The 21,079-nt window shown below is 39.9% G+C and overlaps 1 protein-coding gene across 1 annotated transcript; it reads right to left on the bottom strand.

Annotated features, from left to right (window-relative positions):
- Positions 1-4,633: 4,633 nt before the first annotated feature.
- LOC122944103 (ranaspumin-like) lies at positions 4,634-19,449 on the bottom strand. The gene is made up of 9 exons (XM_044302337.1): positions 19,371-19,449; positions 19,193-19,257; positions 18,563-18,619; positions 17,481-17,537; positions 10,106-10,156; positions 9,470-9,535; positions 9,269-9,316; positions 7,499-7,603; positions 4,634-4,720 (listed from the first exon to the last, which is right to left on the bottom strand). The coding sequence occupies exons 1-8, from the start codon at positions 19,417-19,419 to the stop codon at positions 7,535-7,537; spliced, it is 462 nt and encodes a 153-aa protein (XP_044158272.1). The 5' UTR covers positions 19,420-19,449; the 3' UTR covers positions 4,634-4,720; positions 7,499-7,534.
- Between the last annotated feature and the right edge of the window lie 1,630 nt (positions 19,450-21,079).

Below are 21,079 nucleotides of genomic sequence, written 5' to 3'. Positions count from 1 at the left end.
CGCCAGCAGCGTTTTTTCAAGGAGGCATAGAAGTGGGATAGTTACGCTTAGAACGGCGTTATCGGCACTGGCCATGTTGGTGGAGTACTCGAAACAGCGCAACAAGGAACTCAGGTCTCGCATGGAGGCCTAGTCATTGGTGGTGAAGCGAGTCACCCATGCATGCTGCAACTGAAACTCCACTATTGCCTGCTGCTACTCGCACAGTCTGGCCAGCATGTGCAAGGTGGAGTTCCACCTTGTGGGCATATCGCATATGAGGCAGTGAGCGGGAAGGCCGAACTTACGCTGCAGCGCTGACAGGCGAGCAGCAGCAGGGTGAAAACGCCAAAAGCGCGCACAGACGGCCCACACTTTATGCAGCAGCTGACATATTGGGGTAATTTTGGCTGCCACTGCATTTACCAGTGTGCTGTTATGGAGATATAACGTCCCTGAGCGTGCTTACTGGTCCACGTACTGGTGCCACAGATGGCGTTTCGCAGTACACACCTGATTTTGTCCCCTACTTGGTTGTGCCGGGAAGGGATGGCTTGCCTGGAAAAGTAGTGGCGGCTGGGCACGATGTACTGTGGGACAGCCACCGCTATAAGGCCTTTAAAACTATCAGTCTCCACCAGACGGAATGACAGCAATTCAAAGGCCAGTAATTTAGAAATGCTGGCATTCAGGGCTAGGGATCGCAGGTGGGTAGGGGGTTCTTCCTCTTCCTCTCCAGTGTTTGGGAGATGGAGTGCTGAATGTGGAGATGCTTGGTGACCCAGGTGGTGGTGTTGCTGGAAGATCCTCTGTTTGTGGGATGGCAGGTGGCACTGTCACTCCAGAAGTGGATGAAGAGGCCGAGACTGCAGCAGAAGAGGAAGCAGGAGGAGCCAGAGACCTTTCTTGTTTTTTGAGGTGTCTACTCCACTGCAGCTCGTACTTACCACTTAAATGCCTGGTCATGCAGGTTGTGCTCAGGTTGAGAACGTTTATGCCTCGCTTCAGGCTCTGAACCACTCGTGTCTTTTCGTCAGCACATTGTCTGAAGAACTGCCACACTATTGAACTCCTTGGAGCTGGCTTTGGTGTGCTCGGTCCCTTGCTGCGGTGGGCAGTAGCAGGTGTACTGTCTAGAGGACGGCCGCTCTGCTTTTGCACCCTGCTCCCTCTTCTGCTGTGCTGGTGCTCTGTGCGCCCACTGCCTCTTCCTCCGAACTACATAGGTTACTCGAATGACCTTGATTCCATGTGGGGTCGAGGACCTCATCATCCTCCACATTATCTTCCACCCAGTCTTCAGCCCTGCCCTCCTTGTCGGTCTGCACACTTTCGAAAGCCCCAGCAGTTGACACCTGTGTTTCGTCATCATTTGAGACGTGCTGCGATGGTCTTCCCATGTACTCATCTTGAAAGATAAGTGGATGGGCATCTGTGCACTCAATCTCTTCCACTTCTGGGACAGGTCTAGGTGGATGGCCCTGGGATTGGAAAACCCTGCTAACAGAGTCATCAAAAAGCAGAAGAGACTGCTGCATGACTTGGGGATCAGAATGCTTGGCTGATTTGCATTGGGGTGAGGTGAAAGACTGATGGACATGGGCTGCAGGTGTCAACTCTGATCTTTCAGCAGGAGACTGGGTAGGAGACAATGTGAAGGAATTGGAGGCACTGTCAGCAACCCAATCTACTATTGCCTGTACTTGTTCAGGCCTCACTATTCGTAGAGCCGTATTAGGCCCGACCACATACCGCTGCAGGTTCTGTCACCTACTCGCACCTGAGGAAAGGGTTTCACTTGTGCGTGTAGCTGTCACAGATCGACCACGTACTCTACCTGCAACAGGAGCTCCACCAGCAGCACCACGACCTGGGCCACGTCCCTTATTTGACGCTCTCCTCATATTTCTCGAATTTAGGATCTTGCCTTAAATGGATGTTTAATTAATAGTAGAATAGAACGACAGTATGTACAGGGTGTATCTCACACGCCCTGAACCAGACTAGGCCTCAATTAAATTTGTTTGCCCAAAACGGCTGTATGTCAAATACCTGAATAGAACCCCTGTATATAAAGGGTGTATATCACATGCCCTGATCCAGACTAGGCAGCAATTAAAGATTTATGCCCAAAATGGCTGAATTTCAAATATCTGAATATAACCCAAAAATAAAAAGGGTGTATCTCACAATGACATCTGCAGCAAAGGCTGCCAAATACATTTTATTTTGCCCAAACGGGTGTTTGTTTAATAACTGAATATGACAGCAGTATATAACCCTGGAATTTCAAACGTCTTGATGCTGCAAGGGCGGAACAATTGTGTATTTTGCCCAAAATGGCTGTATTTAAAAAAATCTGTATATAAAGGGTGTATCTCACACACCCTTTTCCAGACTAGGCCTCAATTGAAGATTTGTTCACAAAATGGCTGTATTTCAAATATCTGAATATAACCCAAATATATAACGGGTGTATCTCACAATGACATCTGCAGCAAAGGCTGACAATTTTTTTTTTTTTTTTACAAAACGGGTGTTTGTTTAATAACTGAATATGACAGCAGTATATAACGCTGGAATTCCAAACGTCTTGATACTGCAAGGGCGGAAGAATTGTGTATTTTGCCAAACAAAGGGTGTTTTATTAATAGAAGAATATAACCCCTGTATATAAAGGGTGTATCTCACATGCCCTTACCCACACGAGGCCACAATTAAAGATTTGTGCCCAAAATGGCTGTATTTCAAATAACTGAATATAACCCCTGTATTTAAAGGGTGTATCTCACACGCTCTAACCCACACTAGGCCGGAATTAAAGATTTGTGCACAAAATGGCTGTATTTAAAATATCTGAATATAACCCAAATATATAAAGGGTGTATCTCACAATGACATCTGCAGCAAAGGCTGCCAAATATTACTTTTTTTGCCAAAACGGGTGTTTGTTTAATAACTGAATATGACAGCAGTACATAACCCTGGAATTTCAGACGTCTTGATGCTGCAAGAGCGCAACAATCATTTATTTTGCTAAAAAAAAGGGTGTTTTATTGATAGAAGAATATAAGCCCTGTATATAAATGGTGTATCTCACACGCCATGACCCACACTAGGCCGCAATTAAAAATTTGTGCACAAAATGGCTGTATTTCAAATATCTGAATATAACCCAAAAATATAAAGGGTGTATCTCACAATGACATCTGCAGCAAAGGCTTTTTTTTGCCCAAACGGGTGTTTGTTTAATAACTGAATATGACAGCAGTATATAACCCTGGAATTTCAAACGTCTTGATGCTGCAAGGGCAGAAATTTTGTGTTTTTTGCCGAAAAAAGGGTGTTTTATGAGTAGAAGATTATAACCCCTGTATATAAAGGGTGTATCTCACACACCCTGATCCAGAATAGGCCTCAATTATATTTGTTTGCCCAAAATGGCTGTATTTCAAAAACCGGAATAGAACTCCTCTATCTAAAGGGTATATCTCACAATGACATCTGCAGCAAAGGTTGCCAAATAAACTTTTTTTTGCCCAAATGTCTGTTTGTTTAATAACTGAATATGACAGCAGTATATAACCCTGGAATTTCACACGTGCTGATGCTGTAAGGGCTGTAAAATGGTGTATTTGGTGAAAAAAAGTGTGCTTTGAAAAACCCAGAAAATTAAGGCTGCATTTCTAGCTTAAATTGCACACTGACTAATCCAGATGTATATTGCCCAAAAAGTTTTTTTTTTTACAAACAGAATATGAAAGCTGTATATATTAAACTTGAATTTCACACTTGCAGATCTGTAAAATAGTGGATTTTGGCAAAAAAATATGTGTTTTTAAAAACCCTGAAAATGATGGCTGTATTTCTATCTTAAAGTGCACACTGACAATCCAGATGTTGTATATTGCCAAAAAAGGGAGATTTTTTACAACCAGAATATTAGTGCTGTTTTTCAAGCTTGGATTTCAATGTCACAAAAGCTCAGATGCAGTGCTGGTGCACTGAGCTGGCATAAAATGGCCGCCGCCCACCTAACTGACTTATAAAAGTTTTTTTTTTTAGGTCACTGGGCTCAGGGCAGGATAAAAAGATTGTGCCCTGCACCCACACAACAAGATGTATGTAGATCGCTGAGTTAAATTCACGTTTTGAACAAAGATTCAGTCCTATTCTCTCCCTGAAATCACCAGCCGCATCCTCTCCCTACACTAGTAACAGCAGAGTGACGTGCAGCGCTACGTGACTCCAGCTTATATAGAGGCTGGGTCACATGCTACACTGATAACCGCCTGTTGATTGGCTGCTCTGAAGCCTTTTAAAAAGCTCCAAGAAAGCGCCGAACACCAAACCCAAACTTTTACTGAAATGTTCGGGTTCAAGTCCAGGGTCCAAAAATCCTAAAGTTCGGTACGAACCCAAACTTTACAGTTCGGGTTCGCTCAACCCTACTTACTACTCTGACTATGATGCAGTTTTAAGAGACCATGCACATGTTCTGTAAATGCTCACAAATTCTGAATCGTTCCTCTATTTATAAAAAGGAACCTCAGTCAAACACTGTCAGTATAGCTTTACAAAACAACACATGTATAGTTAAATTTGGAAATATTTTATTGATTTGTTGAAAATAGAAGATTTATAAGAAATAATTGTATTAATCATCAAGAAATATGACTATCTTGATGTGTTTTTCTTTTTCTTATTGCAACTTCTTCTATTCAGCTACATGCATCCAAAGCTAGAAAAAGTAGATAAATAAAAGATGGATTAGTAATGTAGGTGTAACACAATACACACAACTTTTGAGCATAAGCTATTAAAAAAAGTTTTTTTGCCCAATGAATATGCAATACTACTATATAACATGGGGATGACAAAATCAATTCATCTCATTAGCAAGTGTTCTTCCTCTGGGAGTGGCTGATCCCACAGGTGAAAAAGCGTTTAGTTGGAGTTTTATAAAAAAGGACAGCCATCTAACAGAGGCTATGATTCTTGTGCTGACAGTGACATCCTAATCTTCACAAGAAATTGACAGGTCTGTGTGAGATGTCCTGCTCTGTCAATCAAACAGGTAGGCACTTTTTCACTTGCAAGGAAAGCCCCTCACAGGAGAAGAACTCTTCCTGATAAGACAAATTCAATTTATTACCATCAATTTGCTCATCCCTTCTGTAACAACATTGTCTAGTATGTAGTGACCTGAAGCTTGAAATAAAGGGGAAGATTTATCAAAGACTGATGTTTTATGACGATCTGTGAAATCTTCTGCACTACTGTAGGATACAACTGATTTATTATAAAGTGCTGGCCTCTTCATACGTTAAAAGCATCCTTTAGCAGCCAGTGCCAGAATGAAATCTACAGCAACAAATGAAGATAAATCTTCCAGGCCCGGTGAATCCGCCTCCTTCCTACCCTCACCATGCCCTTTTTTCAGGAAAAGGGCGAAGGTGATGCAGAAATACCACTTTTATTGCAAATGATATTTGAGAAGTCATAAACACTTAGTTTGAAACTTTTTCATGTAAAAAAGTGGCATAAAGAGATAATAATGAACCTGGAAACAGTTTGTGGTTGAAGAAGATACTACATTTCTATGCACACAAAAGGAGTAACCTTCAAGAGACACAATATTTTACAATTACTACACTTCTTCCATAAGAAAATAAACATTAAAGAGGTTGCCCCACAAAAAATATTCTCCAGATTTCAAACCAGAACCTGGATGTGAATACTTTTGTAATTGCATGTAATTCTAAATTTAGCATGTCCACTGGGTTGTTCAATAAAATGTATCTGTATAGCACCATCGGCAGTTTTTTTTTTTTCTTTGATCTGCTCAGTGAGAAGGCCGCACATGCTCAGTTTCATCTGTCAACTGCCTCCTGAGCGTTGGTAGGGAGAGCATGCACATGCCTCCTAAGCTGCAGCAGAAAAGATACTCCCATTGAGCTGCCACCTTAATATAAATCTATCAGAGCAATAAATGGGAAGATCTCTGGATCCATATGAGTTATAGGGCTGGTTCTAGCTGTGTTAGAAAGGTATTGTTATATACTATATGATGTCTGATTTTCATTTTTTACATTATTCATGAGATAACCCCTTTAAATGTTATAATTTAAAGATAAAAAAGTACCAACAGTTCCTCAATTACAATCCATATCTACTATACTCATTTTGCAATCAAAACTTTAGGGAATATATAACAAATTTTTCTATTTGTCCCAGGTAATTACCCATTTTCCTCCCTCCTCACTAACTACAGATCAGACCCGTGTCTGTGAGTATGCAGGTAGCTTCAGCAAGGGCATTTACTATTTATCTCTGTGCAAAAGGAGCCATCCTCAAACTGCGGCCCTCCAGCTGTTGTAAAACTACAACTCCCACAATGCCCTGCTGTAGGCTGATACCTGTAGGCTGGTCGGGCATGTTGGGAGTTGTAGTTTTGCAACAGCTGGAGGGACGCAGTTTGAGGATGCCTGCCCTAAAGCCTACCCTCCTGGCAAAACTGTATCCAATCATCTGCCTACAATGCAGAAATAGAAGGGATCAGGAGGAAAGTAGATATAGCATATAAGTTGACAGATATGACCCCTGGTCCCTCCATACAAATGGACACTCAGATTGGTTAGGCATGCATTTGTTTTCAATGAGGAAAAGGGGAAACATTACTGCCAGACACTTGTGGCTAAGGCTTATCGACTGTGGGCATAAATGATAGGACATATTAAATTCCAACAGGTCCAATAATTCCTTCCCATGATATCTGCTGTCAGAGGAGAGTCTGGTAAACCCCATACGCGTTCAATAGTTATCCTCCTGAAATCATGGTATCAGATGGTATTTATGTAATTTGTTACATGTTTTTGGACAAAAAAAATTTTTAGAAAAATTTGTGTTTTGTTTTCTCGAATTCTGTTGAAAATACATTGTTTAATTTGTACGTACTTGTCCCAGAACCTGGAAAATACATTAAAGACATCTTTTCATTTTTGTTACCTTGCATTAATCACATATACCATTCCAGTTTCAGGAGTAAATGATATTAAATCTGACGGGTCCTTTTACACCACTTTTGAAAAGTGACAAGAAGCTCCAAACATCTCAAATTGTGGTGCAAATATGGCGCGCTCCGCAATCTATAATTTTTCATGCTGCTATTTTGGTATAAAACATTGATAAATCTCCCCCAATGTTTAAAAACAACTGTTTTGTTTATTGAGACTAATGAAATTACTGATTTATTTTTCTAATATGGATTAGAAAATAGGACAGTCGTGAAATTTTTGCAAAATAATTTTTAAATGTTAATATGCCTAAGTAGGGGCAATGCAGAATACAGTAATTTGAGCTGTATATAAAAAGAAGATAGGAAAGGAATTTTGCTAAAAAGAGTTCTGCCTTCTTCTAAATTATAATGTTAGCAAGCTGCAGTTATTGAAATAAAACATTTCTGTTGTCATATTGGGGATTATTTGAATGTGAATATGTGTCTTTAATGAAAATTTACCTTATTTCGTTTACGGCTAGGAGTTTAGTTCTTGACCTAACCCAGGACACCACCCAGGATCCCTCCAAGATCAACAAGACCACCAGGAGTACCAAGACCTTTGAGCTAAAAAAAATAAGACGTTTTATAGACACAAAATACTGGCCGAAGTAAATATTTCTTTAAAACAATGCTACTCTAATAGACAAGTAAATCTTACCAATTTGTCATATACAGAATTTTTATCATGATGCATTTAAATTGCTGACCATTACACTTTCTACAATTTCAAGATGGACAGGCAAGGTCATCACATGCTCCCTATGTTTCCCTTGTTTTTAGGAAAACAAAAAGGCATTCAAGCGCTGGTTACATTTGATGGATCTTTGCGTATATATTTTAGGTAATTACGTTTTACACCAAATTCTTATACAAATATTTGCTGATCATCCAGACTAGATCTCATTCTTTATTAATTCAATTATTTTGGCTAATAAGGGAAATGAAGTGTATCCATTTTTCCAGAGTATTGCTGTTATTTCCTGTTCTGCTGACCATGCAAGTGATATCCAGTAGCTCAAACATAGCTTTTGGCTATTTGCCCTAAATCACCTATAAAGAAGTACTCGAGATTGGCTTGAGTGAGGATAATTCTTTCAATAGTGAGAGGGAGATGTCATTAGAAGTATCTGATGGAGGCTTATCTCCTAGTGAAAAACATAGACCATGTTGAAATACAACTGCCTAATCTTCTCGCCATCTGTTTGTTATCTGTCCAGCCTTCCTGTAACAATTTAGACTTTCAGCCAATCCTTCTGAAATCAGCAGGTTACATCAATATAATGTTAAGGTTTACATAGCTTGTAAGTGTTAATGTCTAAGTTCACTAGAGGCAAACTTTCACTTTTATATTATGTTTTGTTAGTTAAAAAGACAGACATAACATTAATGTAATAATGATTTAGACTGGGGAAGCACCTTAACTTTTGTAGAACTTTGATTGTAACTACTGAGTTATAGCTATTGTCCAAAGAAGTGCACCTGACACATATTATCAAATGTGCTACAAAAAGTGTAGCTGCAGCTCCAGCCTAAAGAGGACAAGTCCTGGAGACCTCTCCATTTTGTGCATATGTTAGAAAATCTTTTATATGCATTGAATGACCAGTTTGTGTAAGCATAGAGGTGTTTTAGAGTAAGACTAAAGTTAAGAATTAGTGACCTTTTCATAATTCCCTTATAGTTTTTCTCAACATTTCAGATATAATTTCTGTTTTATTCATTTGTCCTCCCTAATATCACTTAAACTAAGGCCCAATTTACATGTATATCAGTTATGTCCAGTCAGCTATTTTATGCAGGCAGTCGTTCACAACTGATTTATATGAACTGCACTTCAGTACGCGGATCCAGTGTGGGTACACTGATAACACCAGACAGAAAAACTGAGTATGCAGTGCTTTTCTATCCTGCACTATTTGGCTTTCCCTGGGTCAGGTCGTTACAGGGAATCAGATTGGAGGACATATGTGTTGAGTGCCTAATAAGAAATTTAGCAGCAACGCTTCAGTTCTGCTCCTAAAGTTTGGTTACAAGACTGCAGCAGTGATATATAGACATGCACTTCTGTCCAAAAATTATATGGTTAATGGAGATGGTTTGTGGAGGCTTTACAAAAGCAATAAACTCTCATCCTCTTTCTATAGAATCAAAGAACACATGTGATATCAGAAAAAACACAAAGATTCGATAACTCTTTTCCAAAGTTCAAATGAATAATTGTGTCCTTACCAGGCTGCATGCTAAGTCTGCCACAGGTCCAGTTAATTTTAGTTCATCCTGTAGTAAAAAACACAAGATGTTTGGTATTTTATACATTAATTGCAGCATATGTTAGATAGATAGATAGATAGTATGTTTATAATTTACATTTCATTTCCAATTTTTCACTAATGATTTTCCCACTATAGAATAAATAGAATAAAAACTTACTGCAATTTTTAGGATGGCATAGATTGCATCTTTTCCAGCCCCTCCAATATCTCCTAAAAGTTCTTCCTATTGTAAGATACAAAGTTGTATAATTACCATTAGAGATCAAATTACTTAATATCAGCAAGTATAACCCTTCAGCTAACATTTTTTAAAGCACAAATAAATGGCCCCACTGTGTGATAGAATGGTACAATAATTGTTTAATGCACTGGAAACACTTTGTAAGGGTGGAGTCACTCACAATTTATTTGTAGCAGTTTTGCTTCAGTTTTCGTGGTTGTTTATGATGGCGATTTTGTTTATTGTTTTTTTTTTTGGGAAAATTCAGAACTGGATCCATCAGGAAGGAGAAATGTAAACACTTCCTTTATATTGCTCATTCCCTTTGAACTCACTTGATCTGGCTCATAACTGTCACCAAAAAATGCCATTAAAAGCTATGTGTTACAACACCCTAAAAGATGTTCAGCAGGATGACGCAACAGCTGCAATATACTATTAGAATTGTTTGTTTATTTCTGAACTTAAACAGGGACTACATTTTACACTTTTTTTTATCAGCAGCATTTAACTAAAGCGTATAACATAATGTGGAAGGCAGATCATCAGCTTTACTTATCTATATTCACTTACAACTGTGACTTTTGTGCCGATAAGTTTATCTACAGTACAGCCCGCACATTCCTGTGAAAGTAGCAGAAAAAAAAGTTATTATAGGACATTAGGTATTAATAATACATTAGCGATTATATTCTATATAATATTAACATTATTTAGAATGCAAGCTGAAAAAAATAAAGGGTAGGTTCATATCATGGTTTCCTTTACTGGTCTGTCAAAATAAGAAAGCAAACAAATAAAGGAAAAAAAATGGATCCTGTATTTTAAGCATCCATTATGCCCATTTTACATCCATTTCCATCTTAAATCAGTTATTTTAGGCAGGAGTAAAATTTCTCCACAAAGGACATATCTGTGAATCCTCCCCATTACTGCTAAGTCACCAAAATGTTTAGAGGAACAATTAAATTGGGGTACAGTCATACACAGAAGATGTGCTACAGAAATTTATGTAACTAATTCTGCTAAACAACTAAACAACTTTATTGTTGAAATCTAACAGATTATCGGTCTAAAATTTCTGTAACAATTTTTCTTAGTGTGAATATATCCGCATGAAGAACAATTTTGGTTAAGAAAAAACAATTTATGTGTATAAAATATACATTAATATATTAAGGGGGTATTTTTTTTTCATTAAATTTTTTGTGTCACTGTTAAGGCTGGCTTTGGTATGTGTGCCTGCACCAAATGTATTAACTTGTGGACCTCATTGATATATTTGGCATAAGTGTAATGTGGTTTACACCTTTAGGTTTAAAAGTACACCAGGGGGCTGTCTGGTGTAAATCATGTCTTTTTTGCTACCTTTGCAATAGTTGCACATATGAAGTGAGCCATAATACAGGTCTAATCTCACTTTTAGTGCTTAACCCCTTAAGGACACAGCCTTTTTACACCTTAGGACCAGGCCATTTTTTGCAAATCTGACCAGTGTCACTTTAAGTGCTGATAATTTTAAAACGCTTTGACTTATCCAGGCTGTTCTGAGATTGTTTTTTCGTCACATATTGTACTTCATGACACTGGTGAAATTAAGTCAAAAAAATATTTTTTTTTGCACCAAAAAATACCTAATTTAACAAATTTTTGGAAAAATTAGCAAATTTCAAAGTTTCAGTTTCTCTACTTCTGTAATACATAGTAATACCCCCAAAAATTGTGATGACTTTACATTCCCCATATGTCTACTTTATGTTTGAATTGTTTTGGGAATGATATTTTATTTTTTGGGGATGTTATAAGGCTTAGAAGTTTAGAAGCAAATCTTGAAATTTTTCAGCAATTTACAAAAACGACATTTTTAGGGACCAGTTCAGGTCTGAAGTCACTTTGCGAGGCTTACATAATAGAAACCACCCAAAAATGACCCCATCTAAGAAACTACACCCCTCAAGGTATTCAAAACTGATTTTACATACGTCGTTAACCCTTTAGGTGTTGCACAAGAGTTATTGGCAAATGGGGATGAAATTTGAGAATTTCTTTTTTTTGTCTAATTTTCCATTTTAACCCATTTTTTCCACTAACAAATCAAGGGTTAACAGCCAAACAAGACTGTATCTTTATTGCCCTGACTCTGCCGTTTATAGAAACACCCAATATGTGGCCGTAAACTACTGTACGGCCACACAGCGGGGCGTAGAGGGAAAGGTGCGCCGTTTGGTTTTTGGAGGGCTGATTTTTATGGACTGGTTTATTTACACCATGTCCCATTTGAAGACCCCTGATGCACCCCTAGAGTAGAAACTCCCTAAAAGTGACCTCATCTAAGAAACTACACCCCTCAAGGTATTCAAAACTGATTTTACATTCGTCGTTAACCCTTTAGGTGTTGCGCAAGAGTTATTGGCAAATGGGGATGAAATTTGCAAATTTCATTTTTTTGTCTAATTTTCCATTTTAACCCATTTTTTCCACTAACAAATCAAGGGTTAACAGCCAAACAAGACTGTATCTTTATTGCCCTGACTCTGCCGTTTACAGAAACACCCAATATGTGGCCGTAAACTACTGTACGGCCACACAGCGGGGCGTAGAGGGAAAGGTGCGCCGTTTGGTTTTTGGCGGGCTGATTTTTATGGACTGGTTTATTTACACCATGTCCCATTTGAAGACCCCTGATGCACCCCTAGAGTAGAAACTCCCTAAAAGTGACCCCATCTAAGAAACTACACCCCTCAAGGTATTCAAAACTGATTTTACATTCGTCGTTAACCCTTTAGGTGTTGCGCAAGAGTTATTGGCAAATTGGGATGAAATTTGCAAATTTCATTTTTTTGTCTAATTTTCCATTTTAACCCATTTTTTCCACTAACAAATCAAGGGTTAACAGCCAAACAAGACTGTATCTTTATTGCCCTGACTCTGCCGTTTACAGAAACACCCAATATGTGGCCGTAAACTACTGTACGGCCACACAGCGGGGCGTAGAGGGAAAGGTGCGCCGTTTGGTTTTTGGCGGGCTGATTTTTATGGACTGGTTTATTTACACCATGTCCCATTTGAAGACCCCTGATGCACCCCTAGAGTAGAAACTCCCTAAAAGTGACCCCATCTAAGAAACTACACCCCTCAAGGTATTCAAAACTGATTTTACATACGTCGTTAACCCTTTAGGTGTTGCGCAAGAGTTATTGGCAAATGGGGATGAAATTAGCAAATTTCATTTTTTTGTCTAATTTTCCATTTTAACCCATTTTTTCCACTAACAAATCAAGGGTTAACAGCCAAACAAGACTGTATCTTTATTGCCCTGACTCTGCCGTTTACAGAAACACCCAATATGTGGCCGTAAACTACTGTACGGCCACACAGCGGGGCGTAGAGGGAAAGGTGCGCCGTTTGGTTTTTGGAGGGCTGATTTTTATGGACTGGTTTATTTACACCATGTCCCATTTGAAGCCCCCTGATGCACCCCTAGAGTAGAAACTCCCTAAAAGTGACCCCATTTTGGAAACTACGGGATAAGGTGGCATTTTTTTGGGGACTATTTTTAGGGTAAATATGATTTTTGGTTGCTCTATATTACATTTTTGTGACGCAAGGTTACCAAAAATTGAAATTCTGAAATTTCATCTCCATTTGCCATTAACTGTTGAGGAACACCTAAAGGGTTAATGAAGTTTGTATAATCAGTTTTGAATACCTTGAGGGGTGTAGTTTCTTAGATGGGGTCAGTTTTGGGGAGTTTTTACTCTAGGGTACATCAGGGGGGCTTCAAAAGGGACATGGTGTCAATAAAAAAGGCCATCAAAATCGGCCTTCCAGAAACCATGTCGGTCCTTTCCTTTTGCGGCCTCCCTTTTACTGATACAGCAGTTTACGACCACAAATGTGGTGTTTCTGTGAACTGCAGTATCAGGGTAATAAATATTAAGTTTTGTTTGGTTGTTAACCCTTGTTTTATTACCGGAAAAAACTGATTGAAATGGAAAAGTGCCAAAAATAGCGGTTTTGGCACTGTTTTTTTTTTTTTTTTTTTACTGTGTTAATCTGGGGGGTTAGGTAATGGGATATTTTTATAGAGGAGATTTTTACGGACGCGGCAATACCTAATAAGTCTACTTTTTTTTTACAATTATTTAGGTTTTTGACTATATTATCTTTTTTGATACAAATCTTTTTTTGGGTATCTCTAAAGTCTAAGGGTCATTTTTTTTTTTTTTTTTATCCAATTATCTCATGTGGGGACTCATTTTTTGCGGGATGAGCGGACGGTTTTATTGGCACTATTTTGGGGGCTATATGACTTTTTTATCGCTTGCTATTAAACTTTTTGTTATGTAAGGTGACAAAAAAATTATTTTTTTGCACCTATTTTTTTTTTTTTTTGACCGTGTTAATCTGGGGGGTTGGGTCATGGGGTATTTTTATAGAGGAGATTCTTACGGACGCGGCAATACCTGATAAGTCAACTTTTTTTACAATTATTTTGGTTTTAGACTATATTATCTTTTTTGATTCAAATTTTTTTGGGGGTATCTCTAAAGTCTAAGGGTCATTTTTGTAAAAAAAAAAATTATCCAATTATCTCATGTGGGGGCTCATTTTTTGTGGGATGAGTGGACGGCTTTATTGGCACTTTTTGGGGGGCTATATGACTTTTTGATCGCTTGCTATTAAACTTTTTATTATGTAAGGTGACAAAAAAAACCTTTTTTTGCACCTTTTTTTTTTTTTTTTCCTTGACCGTGTTAATCTGGGGGGTTAGGTCATGGGGTAGTTTTATAGAGGAGATTATTACCAACGCGGCGATACCTAATATGTCTACTTTTAATAAATTATTTTAGTTTTTTTTGGGTGTCTCAAGTCTGAGAACCAGTTTTTTTTATCCGATGTCAGTGCTAAATTGGGATATAAATTTTGTACTCCATGGAAGTGTGATACTCCCTGAAGCAACCGTCAATGCAGAGGCCCGGATGATCGGGGCAAGTGTCGCACTGAGTAGTTGTGTCCTTCCGTATCCCCCTCCTGCGACACACTCTGCACTTTTTTTGGGTTCGTCCCTTCTTTCCAGTATGGGGGACCACACCTGGAAAGTGTTGGCCAGGGACGATCCGGGCACCTACAGTTCCCGAGGTACTCCGGCCTGCTCTTTCCCGGTCCGAAAAGATCAGGGCCTTGAGGACTGCCTCATAGAACTGGAGGAATGTCCCTGTGCTGCCAGCGCTTCGGGATAGTACAAAAGAGTTGTACATGGCAACCTGCACCAAGTAGACCGCAACTTTTTTGTACCATGCCCGGGTTTTGCGCATGGCGTTATATGGCTTGAGGACTTGATCAGAGAGATCAACTCCTCCCATATACCGATTGTAAGCGACGATACAATCGGGCTTGAGGACCGTTGCCGCGGTACCTCGCACAGGGACAGGGGTGATGCCGTTACCATGAATTGTGGACAGCATAAGGACATCCCTCTTGTCCTTATACCTGACCAGCAACAGGTTTCCAGTGGTAAGGGCACGGGTCTCACCCCTGGGGATAGGTACCTGGAGGGGGTGGGCAGGGAGGCCGCGTTGATTTTTCCGCACGGTCCCACAAGCGGACGTGGATCTGGCGGCAAGGGACTGGAACAAGGGGATACTGGTATAAAAGTTATCCACGTAAAGGTGGTAACCCTTATCCAGCAGTGGGTACATAAGGTCCCACACAAGTTTCCCGGTAACACCCAGAGTGGGGGGACATTCTGGGGGTTGAATCCGGGAATCTCGCCCCTCGTACACACGAAATTTGTAAGTGTACCCTGAGGTACTCTCACAAATTTTGTATAGCTTCACGCCATACCTCGCCCGCTTGGAGGGCACATACTGGCGGAAAATGAGTCTCCCCTTGAACGCAATGAGAGACTCATCAACCGCGACCTCTCTTCCAGGTACATAGGCCTCCATGAATTTGGCCCCAAAGTGATCGATGACCGGCCGTATCTTGTACAGACGGTCATGGGCAGGATCACCTCGGGGGGGACATGCTGCATTATCGGAATAATGCAGACATTTCCTGATGGCCTCAAACCGGGAGCGTGTCATGGCTGTACTGTAAAGTGGGGCCTGGTATAGGACGTCCCCACTCCAGTACAGCCTGACACTGGGTTTTTTGACCAGGCCCATATGCAGCACGAGGCCCCAAAATGTCCTCATTTCGGCTGCACTGACCGGCGTCCAGCCACCGGGCCTGGCCAAAAAGGAGCCCGGGTGTTGAGCGACGAACTGTTGGGCGTACAGATTCGTCTGCTCCACCATCAGATTTACCAGTGGGTCACTGAAAAAATGACAAAAAAAGTCATATTCAGTGTAGCCCACTGTGGAAATCTGGATTCCTGATTGGCCTACAAAATCAGGAATCACAGGCTCGTATCGCTCTGGGCTACACCAGACAAGTTCACCGGCAGGGGGCTCCGGTGGATTTAACTGGTGGGCCGGGAAACCAGTACGAGCCCCAGAGCTGCTCGTACTAGTGTGGGCCACAGGGTCCCTAACATGGCGGTCCCCTTGCTCCGCCTGGCGGCGTCTCCGCCGCCTTGGGGGCTCATCATCATCGCTAGATGATGAGGAGGATGCGGATGACAACAGGAATGTGGGGTCATCCTCATCCTCACTGGGACTCTCGGAGTCAGAGGCAATCTGGGCGTATGCCTCCTCGGCCGAGAACGTCCGGCGGGCCATAGGGGAGTGTGTGTCTGCGTGTATATGTGCGTGTGTGTAACTCTTTATTTTGTGTGCGTGTGTGTGGGGGCACGGGTGTTCACGAACTCACCCTAAAACTAACAGAAAAAAAATAAAATAAACTAACTAAAAAAAAGGGCAAAAAATGTGGGGAAAAAAATTCAAAACCGCTGATCAACCGTCCGAAGTTGATCAGCGGTGGGGTGTGCGATGCGCTAACAGTGGCCGGACACTAAGTGCCGGCCACAGTCAGCGTACACGAAAAAAAAAAAAATGCACCCCAAAAAAGGTGGGGGGGGGGCAGGGGGGGGGGCAAGTGGCAGCACCCCTGGGGGGTCTAGGGTCACACAGCTGTGCTGTGGACCCCAGACACCCTAACTTAGGGTGATGCAATCAAAGTTCAAAAACTAACTTTCCCTTTTTTTTCCCTGCCTAAACCAAACTTTCCCTAGCTGTCCCTATGTACCTGATGGGGTCCTGGGGGGCACAGATCGGGTCCTGGGGGGCACAGATCGGGTCCTGGGGGGCACAGATCGGGGTGCAGGCAGCGGTGGCAGACACGTGCAGGCAGCTCCTCTCTCCTCCGGCTCCGGAACACAAAAGGAGGAGGAGAGGAGCGCCTGCCTCTTTTGAATCTGCCGCCGGACCGCCCACAGACCAATCAGAAAGCGATCCTGAGTGATAACCCGGAAACGCAGAAAACCGCAGGTCTGAATTGACCTGCGGTTTTCTGCGATCGCATACATGGGGGGGTCACCGGACCCCCCGGCGCATTTGCTCCAAGTGCCTGCTCAATGATTTGAGCAGGCACGGGGTTCCGATCACCGCCCGCCGTGCGGCGGTGATCGAAAATGCACAGGGCGTACATGTACGCCCTGTGTCCTTAAGTACCAGGGCACAAGGGCGTACCTGTACGCCCTATGTCCTTAAGAGGTTAAACATAGAATAATATGAAAAGTGACGAGGATCACAAAATATCATAAATATGTTGCAGTTGCTATAAAAATGTCTCAGTTGCCATGATTTGCAACTTTTTTGTGTCACAAAACATGATTTCATTCATGAACCCCTAAATGTCCAAAGGGGGATTTGTACACTTTGCAAAAAAAAAAAAAAAGCTTGTACATACATTTAAGTTTAAAACATTATTACAATACATTCTATAAACTATGTTACTATGTTACTCTCCTTAATACTACAAAGACTGAACTTTTGTTTCTTACCAGTATTTCTATCAATTCACGGAGAGCATCTTCATATTCTTTTGTATTGTTTTCAATCTGAGAAATAACAATTGAGAGTATCTAAAATAAAATGTATGTCAATTTTTGAAAATCTAATTATTCTCTGTTTAACACCTTATATTACATAGCTGATTGGATTTATTATTTTGAACACATAGAATTTTTTAACTCTGTAATATGTTTTCTGTCTCAGTTTTATCCTAGCCACTGTCTTGCACTATATGATTGTCTGTGTCGTTACTCCTTATCCTGTGATGTTGTCCTGTACCTATGTGAACAGCATATGTCCAGGCCACTATATCAGCCTCTGAATATTCAATATTTACATTCACTGTCAACAAGAACAGGTCTTGAAAGTCACAAGGAATTACAATATAAAATATATTATATTTAGATAAAATTAGATAACCCCTTTAAGCAAAGTTATGTAATTATTTGTTTTTAAGCAAATAATGTAGGGGGCTTGGTAAAAATAGATAACACTTTCTGCTTTAGGATGTACAAGCATGTGATATTATCTTAAGTTATAATTCATTCTTATAGTATTGTGATTCTGAATTATAGATTTAGAAATATTTGAGGTTTCTAGATATTTATTCCTTTATCTTCCTTTCCTTCCACATAGATAGAGAAAGATTAATCATTAGCATTATATCATGATTTAAGCAGTAGGTTATTTTCTAGTGATAGTAATTTGTTTAAGTGAGTATTGAACCTAAAAAAAACAATACAAAAACTGGCTGCTGATAATGCTTTTATTAGACTCTGTTCACATTTGAGCCATAGTAGCAATGCTGGATAGTAGCAATGCTGGATTAGTTATTAAACATATCTTTCGGGAATTCTTTTGAGGTTCTGGTATTGTTTAATAAAGAAAAACACTGTAAACTGCAGTTTTCTCGCCATAACAAATACCAGAGAGGATGCTGGAAACCCCACAAAGGCTCTGAATGCTACTCACAGCAGAGTTTCTTGCCGTTTGTGTTTTGTTTTAAAAGTGCAAGCTATGTCCTTATATGTTTTCATTGTCAAAAAAGACTGACACTATATGAGACACTTACCCCTTCTTCATAGTTACACAGAAAGTATACCAATTTTTCAAGAAATTTTGGAGCAATCTAGTTAAGAAAAGACAAGTAAATTATATGCTATTTTAGGTATAATAATGATTATAAATATATGATCAGATCAAATCATTATATTTATGTGCAACATATAAAACCATAAAAATGCAGTGTAAACTGTTAGTAGCATGTTATAGAACAGGAGGATCTGAGCAGAATCAGTTTTCAGGGCAAAGATTCAATTTAATATGTATTTAAATTCCTGTTTCTTCTTGGCATTGAAGTCAAGGAGGTGGTGCTATCCGTGATTGACAGCTATCTCTGAGTACAAAGTCGTAGAGGGAAGGCTGTCAATCACTGATAGGACCGTCTCATTGACTTTAACCCCAGAATGAGCAGAAAATTATATGAATGGGAAATGTAAGTTCAATATAACAAGTTCCCTTTAAACAATGTGAAGAGTTAAACCATTGTGACGACCTAAACAAAATAATAAACATCACTGTTAACAAAGTAAAAAGTACATAGTTATTATTTTACAAAAATCAATTATTCTTGAAGAAATCACAATAGTAATTATTATTATTATAGATATGTGAATAGCAGTTTTTACTTCAAGATTCTTACCTCTAATGCATTTTGCAAGCACTTCAGACTAGTCGCTGCCTGACGTTTCTCTATACATTGAAAGCCTTACCACAAATAGGAAACAAGAAAAGCAACGTCAGTTTAACGTTCATTTATGTAAAAGCCATAAGTTTCAACTGTATGGTACAATCTACCATATTATATCTACAGTACATACCATGAGAGAGGCTGAGACCAGCGAGCACCAAGAAAAAGATAATCTTCATTGTGTAGATTGTTCAGCTCAAGGCATAAAAGGCTCCAGTCAGAGTTCTCCTTTTATAGGACAAAATACTGTAGTTGCATAAGATGGCACCGCCCACATTGGAAAGTGGCCAAGATACTGATAGCTTTGAAGTAAGAACTATAATGATGTGGTTTATTGGTATAGGTAAAAAACATTTCATATTCTGCATTCAATGTAAACAATAAAATAGGACAATGTTTCTACCCTTCAGTTTTTGTATCAGCCATATTTGTCTCTATATATTTTTAAGAATATGACTTAATATGGATAGGGAAATGACTTAAAATAACATAAAATACATAGAAATAGTGAGGATTTGGTTGACCAGACTCTTGGCTACAGAGACTGGACTTGGTGAAAGAGAGGGTGGTGCTTAACCGACCTGAGGCATTATCTTCAGCAATCCAACCAAACAACTGTTCGCACTGTTTAGACTTGGACATTGTTGTCCTGCGCCGCCCAGCTAAGTTGGGCATGAAGCTGGGTATGGTGGATGTTTTTTTTTTTTTTTGGTGCACTGGCAGCAGGCAGAGTTTCATTGCACCCAGGGCCATGGCCTCTGCGTGCACCATCAGCATCACGCCCACTTCACCGTCAATTAGTGCTCTCCTTCTTCAAATTAATGATTTTGTCACTAGATGTGGCGCAGATGTTTTTTACTGTGCGCTAAAGACGCAGTTTTCGGATGCAGGACAATACATGTCACAGAACACCACAGAATATGGACACTATTTTAGGCCCAGATTATTGGAATCTGCCGTACAGACAATGTTTTCTGACGTAGTTTATATTTATATTTTTCACTATATCTGGGCCTGACAACCACACAAGGTGTTGAAGCACAGATCACGCAATTCACAGATTACACCGTTGACAGCAAAAATGTGGATAGATTATGTGAAAAAAATTGTGTTTTCTGTATTTTAATTCTTTCCCTATATCTGGGCCTCACAACCACACAAGGTGTTAAAGCGCAGATCACACAATTCACGGATCACACCGTTGACAGCAAAAATGTGGACAGATTATTGGAGAAAAATAGTTTTCTGTACTTTAAAATTTTCACTGTAAATGGGCCTGACAACCACACAAGGTATTGAAGTGCAGATTACGCAATTCACAGATTACAACGTTGACAGCAAAAATATGGATAGATTATGGGAAAATAATAGTCTTTTTTGTATTATAGTTTTTTCCCTATATCTGGGTCTGACAACCACACAAGGTGTTGAAGCACAGATCACATAATTCACGGATTACACTGTTGACAGCAAAAATTGTGGACATATTAGCTGTATTGCAGTGAATATTCCAAGAAAAGCTAGACTGACATCGAATGTATACATGTGTGTCAATGTGTCATGTGTACACTATTTCATCATACTATGCTTTGTAAATCTTTATTCTTAGGAGGGAACAGAAGGTGGAGCCTGATGTTCTTGGAAGAAATCACATCCCCACAGAACAGCAAACAACTCATTGTTTCATTGTTGGCAATTTAACAGACAGTTTCCAAAGTTAAGGAAGCCTATAATGAAAAGTAAATAGTAGTTGGAACATTAAACTGTCATCCACCTTACACTATGTGGTATGTTTTGCCTGAGGATATCGCTCTCTTAGAGGATGAGAATAACTCCCCA

The sequence above is a fragment of the Bufo gargarizans genome, chromosome 7, assembly GCF_014858855.1.
Source record: "Bufo gargarizans isolate SCDJY-AF-19 chromosome 7, ASM1485885v1, whole genome shotgun sequence".
NCBI lineage: Eukaryota > Metazoa > Chordata > Amphibia > Anura > Bufonidae > Bufo > Bufo gargarizans.
Note: the sequence above shows the minus strand (reverse complement) of the source record. Positions and strands in the feature narration are given on the sequence as shown.

Coding starts and splice junctions, on each gene's coding strand:
- LOC122944103 (XM_044302337.1), bottom strand. CDS start 19,419: ATGAAGATTATCTTTTTCTTGGTGCTCGCTGGTCTCAGCCTCTCTCAT. Junction 9,317..9,469: donor ATGCCATCCTAAAAATTGCA/GTAAGTTTTTAT, acceptor TTTTTACTACAG/GATGAACTAAAATTAACTGG. Junction 7,604..9,268: donor CAGACTTAGCATGCAGCCTG/GTAAGGACACAA, acceptor TATTTTTTTTAG/CTCAAAGGTCTTGGTACTCC.